Source organism: Eurypyga helias, unplaced genomic scaffold (assembly GCF_000690775.1).
Source record: "Eurypyga helias isolate BGI_N326 unplaced genomic scaffold, ASM69077v1 scaffold16488, whole genome shotgun sequence".
NCBI lineage: Eukaryota > Metazoa > Chordata > Aves > Eurypygiformes > Eurypygidae > Eurypyga > Eurypyga helias.
Genome location: NW_010266485.1, coordinates 29,826 through 38,450, shown reverse-complemented (window position 1 = coordinate 38,450; position 8,625 = coordinate 29,826). Strand labels below are relative to the sequence as shown.

General features: G+C 37.1%; 1 protein-coding gene across 1 annotated transcript in view; it reads right to left on the bottom strand.

The window, feature by feature from the left end:
• Window positions 1-927: 927 nt before the first annotated feature.
• Window positions 928-8,625, bottom strand: part of LOC104513676 (palladin-like) — a gene marked incomplete at its 3' end in the record, with an annotated part of 25,307 nt that continues 17,609 nt past the window's right edge. The window contains exons 2-6 of the mRNA XM_010157116.1: window positions 7,282-7,459; window positions 5,005-5,071; window positions 4,262-4,367; window positions 3,232-3,306; window positions 928-1,069 (exon numbers count right to left, since the gene is read on the bottom strand). Of these exons, the coding sequence (XP_010155418.1) occupies window positions 928-1,069; window positions 3,232-3,306; window positions 4,262-4,367; window positions 5,005-5,012 (331 nt within the window). The remainder of the gene's footprint in view (window positions 1,070-3,231; window positions 3,307-4,261; window positions 4,368-5,004; window positions 5,072-7,281; window positions 7,460-8,625) is intronic.

Sequence of the window (8,625 nt, the reverse complement as noted above, 5' to 3'; positions counted from 1 at the left end):
CTAAGGGAGAGCTGCATGTCTGCTAGGATTAACCCTTCACTGCTTTTTCCCAGTCTGTATCCTCAGAGGCACACTGTTTGCAAACATCACTCAGCTGCCACGTCTGTTCTCCCAGCAGCCCAAGGTGCACATGACATCCTTGTGCACTTGGTTTTGAGGATCATCTTTTCCTTCCCTTTAAGGCCCTTCATATCTTCCAAGCTAGACTGGCAAAACGAGCATTTCGTGACTGGGGGTCATGAAACTCCTATGAGTACAATTTGGGGAACGGAATTTTGTGGGATTTGTTCTTTTTCCTCAGTAGCATGCAAATCGCTCATTTTCTGAGAATTAAGTTTGTTTCAGGGTTTAAGCCGTGAGACTCTCCTTGCGGATCTAAATGGAATTTACTGTTTAACTAATAAAGGAATTGATGTAAAGGGCAGTGTAGAGTACACAAGGTGTGATAAAGAAGCTTTGCCTTTAAGGGGGTTTCATATTTCCAATGCTCAGCAGAAACACTTTTTGAGTTTGTACTGAAGCCATAAATAAAAGAGCTAGTGAGTCAAGAGATTATTTTTTCATATGATTCTTACCAGGTTCAGTTGCAGATCGTGGCTCTGCATATCACATCAAAAGGAGGGGAAACAAACAAAAAAAAGGTATTAGAGAATATATTAGTAAATGACAACATGCTGCATGAATATGAATTATGAATATTTTATGCTGAAATACTGTAGACAAGTACAGAATCTGTGCAGACACATTATAATAGGAGGAGACTTAAATTGTCTGTTGGTAGCAGTAGTTAAATTATTACTTCTAGCCATTATAATCTCTGAAGTGTGAGGAAGAGAGGACTCTATCCAAAACTCAATCCTGACAGACTAATTTAATGATCTTTCCCCACCCCGTAAGCAACGTAGCCACCTCAGATTATTGCCTTACTTTTCTGGAGAATTCTGAAGTCTGGAGAATCTTGAATTTCAATGCCCTGTCGAAACCACTTAACATGAATGGGAGGGGGTCCTCTGACCCTGCATTCCAATACCACGACTTGTCCCTCAGATGCTGTGGAGTTTTGTAGCTCCTGAAATACAGCAATCAATCACAACTGAAATGAACGGGGAGCGCTGTGGAGTTTTGTAGCTCCTGAAACACAGCAATCAATGACAACTGAAATGAACAGGGAGCATGTAATATGTAATATTCTTAAAACGAGCCTTTTCTTCCCACTGTATTTCAACTTTATTTTATTGTGTCATTCCATTTTTTCAATACACATCTGTGAGCTGTATTTTCACTCTGATTAAATCTAATGTATCAGCTATAGAGTTAAAAATGACGGAATAGGTTATTTTAAAATACATTCTTAATATGACCAAAGATGGAAAAGGCATAGAAGTATTTAGTTCCTCAGACCATCACAAGCAGACAGTTGCAGTCATTTTTCATCCTTCTTCCACCAAGTCAAATGAAAATTGTACAACTAGCTACACGTTGATTGACTTGGTCCTGAGAGAGTAGCTCTGCTGCTTTCAGGTCAACCTCTAGAATGTGGAGTTGCTTTTCCTCTGAGCCATTTATAACCAACGATGGTACAAATACGATGGGGATATGTATGGATAGCTTCTGAGACAGAATTATGGCTGTAATAAATTCTTATATACATCTGAAAAAATTCAGGAAGAGTCAAAACCTTTAACGAAGAACTACAGTGAGAGAGGAGAAGCACAGTACCTCATGTAACAGAATTAACAGGAGACTGACTATTTTTGCCTTTTTTATCCAACATCAGCTTATAAAAGAGTCTTTTTAACTGTGCTGGCTGTCTCATTCCCTCTCCAATTTATTAATACAATTTTAGGCCTTGCTGCAGCAAAGCACTTGACGTTAGTTCTAAGATCAGAGTTACCCCCAGTTAGTATTGATCAATCGGATACGTAAGAACTTTGTTACATGGAAATCTAAATATCTTTGGGTTGTTCCCAGAAATTTGCATGGAAAGTAATTTGAGTCAGGAAACTGGATGAGTTTTTTGTTATTCATATCTGGTTCATTTCTTCTATAATTAAAGTTGTTTTGGTTTGGTATGTTCCAACTGGCTTAAGCCAGTCAATATTGGATTATTATTATTGGACAAGAGATATGAGGATCGGGAAGGAACAGGGGAGTTTTGATTGCCTAGCTAGTTTTGAATGAGGGCTAGATTTCTCCTGTTTTCCACTCTTACTAGGAAGTTGCCTGCCTCCCTACCTTGCAGTACCCACCTTCTCTGACCCCTTCCACCTCCACTATTCACTTTCCTGTGATACCTCCAGTATCAGCGCAGAATTACGTGGGATGAAATCAGACCTTTCCTGACATGAGAAAGGGATATGATGGAGCTAGGCTAGACAGTTGTGGAGAACAGTCCTTACTCTTACTTATCTCTAGGCACAATTACTTGCTGTTCCATTTTAGCTTTGTCACCTGTTTTCCTAAAGTAATAATCAGAAATACCTTCTTTTCTTCATTTTGACTTCAACAAATGGTGGTTAATAATAGTTACTGCGATAGAAATTATGGTTTGAAGACAAAATGAAAATCATATTTTTGAGATTAGGGAAATACGCTGTCCTTTTTACCTTTTTACCCAGTTCTACAGCTTCATTTGGGATGAACACGAAGATAAATATTGACTTGAATAATTACTTGAGAATTACCGAATGAAAGTTTCCCTTCTAGAAGTTCACACCCTACATTTTACAAGACATCCCAATGAATAATATCTGAACAACATACCTGCATGGATTTTTTTCCTAAAACAAAGTAAAAAGGCCTGAGTTATTTGTTCTTGTCAGTAGATAAATTGTTGTGAGTGAGGCTTTCTAATGACTATGCTGCGTAGTTGGTGCCTGCCTTGTTTTATTTTACAAAGATTTCTTAATAAAGGACAGCCATGGGCATAAGACAAATACATACAGAATACTCATGTAATTCCACTAGGGATTTGAACAGGGTAGAATGCGTAAGAACTTCATCGTTGCAGTGGAAAAGTGTTTTCTTATGAAGTCATTAATAGTGAGAAGGGTAATGAAAACTCTAGAAGTTTTAACACAAGCAAACATTCCTACTTTAGGATATATCACTTCGATATTTCCTTCTGGACTATAGGAGTATGATAGAAAAATCAGGATGGATAAAGGATATATCACTTCGATATTTCCTTTTGGACTATAGGAGTATGTTAGAAAAATCAGGATAACATACCTTTGTAAAAATGGGTGCAGAATAGATAGGCTTAGGTCCATCCACACTGTGGAGGTATGAAGTAGGACTTTGAACCTGAAAAACAATGCAACAATGCTATAAAACTGATAGAATATTGCTTTCAATAATACAGCTTGCAATTATGCAAACTCTCAAATGCACAGTCTTACTACGGTGTTCTCATTCTAGCATGCTTCTTGGGTGACATCACTATTTCACAGCTGTTACAATGCTAAAATCAAAATACAAGCTTTAAAGACTTCTATACTTCCCATGAGAATTTTGTATCCAACTGTCTTTGCCTTGAAGTATTTTGAGAGTTGGACTCACATTAGTATCATTCAAGTAAGTCCTTTGTACTGACGCATTTTTGCCTGTCCTGTTATTACATCCCTTGACTGATGTAGCAATATATAAATCCAGGTACTTAAAAGCTTATCAAGGTTAGCCAAAGGAAGGGAGAAGAATTACCATGTACAGTCTAACAGAGATTTTTATTTTATTTGTATTTTACTATTTATATGCAAACTCACAAGGCGTCTACAGTGGCCTTAAAATTTAGCGTAACCTAATGAACATTGATTTTCTACCTTTAGTTTCTAGACAGTAAAATTGGATTTTCTCTAAAAGGACCAGAGAAATTACAGCAATATTTAATTTAATAACAAAATTTCAAAATTTTGCTAAAAAGCATTGTAGGCATTCATTTGTACAAGATTCTTTTGGAATCGGACCAGGTCACTACAAAGTGATATACCCTGTAATTTTCACCATCACCACATCTGCCAGCTGCTCATATGCTGTGTTGATACACGTTGTGTAAGAATCTCTATGTATATTTACTTTTATGCCTCGTTCACTAGATATATACTTAATTTTTTAAAATCACCATTCTTAATACAATGTAAGTTTATAGTTCAGTAATATAATTCCGCAAAATGACAGAGTTTTCCAGGGCTTACAAATTTTGAAATCAAATATAAAATACTTTTACCACGACACTAATTTAAAAACTGGTGTCTAAAAATACCTGCTGACTGGGCACAGAGATAGGCTGAATTACAGCTGTGGTGACTCCAGACTTAGGTGTAGAAGATCCTATTGTCAAGGAAACAGAGGTGGTTTTCTTTTGGGCCCTGAAAAAATAAAAAATAAAACCAAACCAAAAAACCAGCAAGCACTTTATAAAATCTGAAATAAGAATATGTCAGTTTGTAACCAATAAGCCACTTTGTATTTTCTAGATCTTTAAATATGTCGTTGTCAGCTGAAAAGATCAACATTGGAGGAAGCTTGAGAAGAACACAATCTTGGGCTAATTTACACTTTCATACTCAAAAAAAGGTACTGAATTATGACACAAACTAAAATGTATTGTGTTTCTTTAATTGTAGGCCTCTCCATGTTGTGGTTTTGTGTGTTTTGTTTGGGGTGGTTTTTTTCCCCCTCCCCTTTTTTTTTTCTTTTTTCTGATGCACAGGGCTGGTTGATTACAAATGAAGTCTTAGTTAACTGAAAGTTACTCCTGAATATGAGGAGTTGACAACAACAAAAGAGCTGTCAGGGTACGGCTAGACTTCTCTGAAAGAACAAGCATCTTAACACAATCTGCAGTTGCAATACTACACATTTATAACACATGAGAGAAGGAGAAAAGACCAGACAGACACAAATATACCCCAAATGCATATTCAGATTGAAAATTGCCAAAGATTTTCTAGTGCCCCTTATTAAGCAAATTTGTACTGCACTGGTTCTATTTTGCACACTTACTGTGGCATAGCTCCAGATTTTGATTTGAAAATTAAATTTTCACTCTCTGAATCTGTAGAACCGGCACCTGGAAAAGAGAATATTTTCAATAATCTCACATCCTTTTGCTGATTTATTTAATGTTTACATCCCAAAGAAAGAAACTGTGTTGCTTTTGCATTTCACTTTGAGAGTTGAGAACGCTCTGTAATAAACTACTGCAGGTTTTCTTATCTGATGAAAGATAACTATGCATTTTAGACAGTTACAGAAATCATACCCATGACAACTGCAAACTGCTTTCCCAAGGCGCTTACCTGTCTTCCTTCATACTGAAGCAAATATGCCCCAAAACCACCAACAACAAAAAATGCTGACTCCTACTACTCTACTGGAAATGTAGAGTTTTGTTTACTTGAATGTTAAAGCTTGAGCAAACCCGTGGCTTATACACAGATAACAAATTTTCAACCTTCAGTACAAGCAACTTGGTACAGCACGACATTTTCAGGCTAAATTTGCTACCCATGAGCTTCACAGTTCAGACTATTTATAATAACCTGTACATAACATTTATGTACTGGTATGTCTTGCCAGTATTTATATAATTTATATAATTATGGGTTTGACAACACCCTGAACTCACTTAAAGAAAAAAATATGAAAGCATCTATTCCCTTTGTCTTAACTTCTCCTAGCAACTGGTACTTCACACAAAATTCATTTTAGACATCCCCAAGGTTTTGTGCCTGTACATGCATAGCTGTGTTTGTAATACAGATCATAAGTGATTCATAATCAATATGCATTGTACGGTGAGGATTGATTCAAAGGAAGCAAAGCTTGGACTGAGGCACCTGAGTACCCTATTTATTTCAAAGTTTAGACTACAAAAATCCAACCAAGTGTCAGAGAAAAGGGAAGAAGAGACAAGCAGTGCAAGGGAGCAAAGTGGGTCTGTATGAAAATACTTCTCTTATGCCAAGGATAAGCAGGTCTTGTGTGGCTGGGCTTGATGCACAGAAGAAAGTATGAGGCATCAGTGTCATCAAGACTATTAAGGTACAAAGCAATGCTTTTGTGACAATCTGGTTTCCTTAAATATCATAGGGGAGGAGCTTAACTTGTACAATTCTCTCTTGATGTGACATGTTGTAAAACTTCAAGACAGCACTTCCACATAGACTTTGCCACCTCAAAGAAAGAGTTTTTTCACTGCATCTACCTAGCTGTTTCTTCTTTGCGTTGCTTCTGTTATTTCAGCTTCACATAGTATTATATGTTTGTACCATGCCTGCCTCATGATTACTTCCGTAAAGAAAAGTCTTACAAGTGTCTAAGTTTCAGAAAAGCCTTAAGGATTTTGCTGCTCTCCCAGTGTGGGATAACAGAGTACTGAGAATAACAAACACAATGAAAGACACCCTATAAATGCACACCTGTCATGATTTAGCTTACTTACAGTGAAAAGTTTGTTGCTTTGTTAATCAAAAGCTATTTAATCATTCTGGTGAGGTATTATTCAGATTTGTTATGAGTATTTCTAATATTTGTTTTATGCTTTCAATTAACCATTTAAATTAATGAGTTACTAAGCTGGTAAAAGAACACGTATTAGCAAAATGTTTGAAAGATGCATGAATTAAACTAAAAATCAGTATGCAATTAATATAATCATGCCTAAAAACCAATCTATTAAAAAAACCCAAAAATTTTACTCATGGTCAAGCCACTGACTTTCCTCAGAGAAATTAATTCTTGATTTATGACTAATTTTGAAGTCAAGAAATATTTTGAAAACTCCTAGCAGTTGATTCTGGACTGACTTGTAACCTGACTTAAAGTCAGTGTACCAAATATGAAGAATTATAATACATTTACACATTACTGAAGAAGACTCAGTTGAGGCTGCCACCTTTAATTACACTGGGAGGGAATTAAAAACTGAGACAGCGATTACTGCTACCATGAAAATTATTATTGGTATCACCAGCCAAATTTTTCATTTACAGAGGGTACTGCTTAAAAATTAACCTTATGCCTAAAGCTCTGCTTGTTCCTCCTTTTCCATTCTTTATCTCACTCGTACACTAAATAAATAGCAATCTATCCACTGATTCTTGGGACATTCCTTGAAATACCGGAATTAATACGATGTGATATTGAAAATGTGCTGCATTAAAGGGAAGCAGAGGAACACTATAAAAATACCACCAAAGCAAATGTAACCTTAACATACGGAACCAACAGCTTAGTTATTTTTCTCTGTGTCAAGTATCTTACTGTTTCACCTCTTACCTTCAAGGAATATTTCAGCTGGTGTGCTCTCTGAACCAGCAGAATTTGAGGCCAGACAACTCTAGGTCCAGTATTGTCCTCAAAGGCTTCTGCTATAATTAATGAATGAAGTCCTCCACTTCTAGAATGGATCGGAACGTCGGGGGTCTTCTGGAGTTCTTCTCCTTCACAGAACCATCTGCAGCCCACACATATTTAGAAAGACAAAATAAAAAAAAGAGCATGAAAGATTCGTTCAGGCTCATGGGACACAAGAAGACATTACACTCGTTACTGAAATGAGCACAAGGTGATTTGAGGTGTTTAATAGCATTTGCGAAGAAATCACTTGCTGGAATAAAATTTTTTCAAAAGTTAGTGAGACATTTCTAAATGCTAAGAAAATTGCACACGCCTACAATTTAAAGCGATACTCTGTCCTGTTTGGGTAGAACAAATGCTTTGTGCATACCTTACGTACTGGCTTACTTTGACCACAGTCTAAGCCATTTCAATTTGACTTGCTATTCCCTTCTTCCTAATACTCACCGATTCTTCACATGGGACGTTTGATTTTTGTCTGTCATTCCCAGTCAATAATCTCGTTGTACCAGTTCCATATTGCTAAATTTTAAATAGGTTTACTCCTGTGTCAGTTCAAGAAAATGAACTGGTTTTCTAGCCCCGGATTTTTATATGTGTATATAATGCCCGTTCTACTACCAAAAAGGTATGCCCCAACCTAAGGGCTGGGTTTAGGTCCAGGCAAAAGCGACACTTATCTGGGGTGACTTATCACTAGGTAACAGCTCAGCCCGTTTTGTTTACGGCAGGTCAGTCGTCTCCCCGCACAGGCTGGCTGAAGAGCTAGTCCACATTCTCAGTCCTCACTGCTTCCACGAAGGTACCAGCTCCTATCTTTTTCCTGTTTGATTCCCTCATACCAGCTAGTCCGTCTCTCATAGGCTACTCCCTGATTTATCCGTAACTCCAGCAGCCCAGAAAGTATGAGAAGTGGGTAATTCTTTTTTTACATTTTTCTGAGGGATGGTATATGTTGAGTCACTGAAAAAAAATCGGTAGGGAACAGCATTCCTTCTGTTCTCAGATTTTCACTATGCCTGAAAACAAATTTTGCCAAGTCCTTCTGAGGTGTTATCCCACAAACTCACTCTGATATTTACCACTCTTCCTCCCCTTCCTCTAACCCCATAATCCTAATGTGTGTTTTTCCACGTTCTCTCTCTGCCCTCCTTTTCCTCTTCTTCCTCTGCCACCCCAAAATACAAATTTTGCTGTGGTGAGGATACAGACAAAACAAGTAATTCTTGACAGCAAGCTTCAAAAGTGATCTTTCATTCTCTT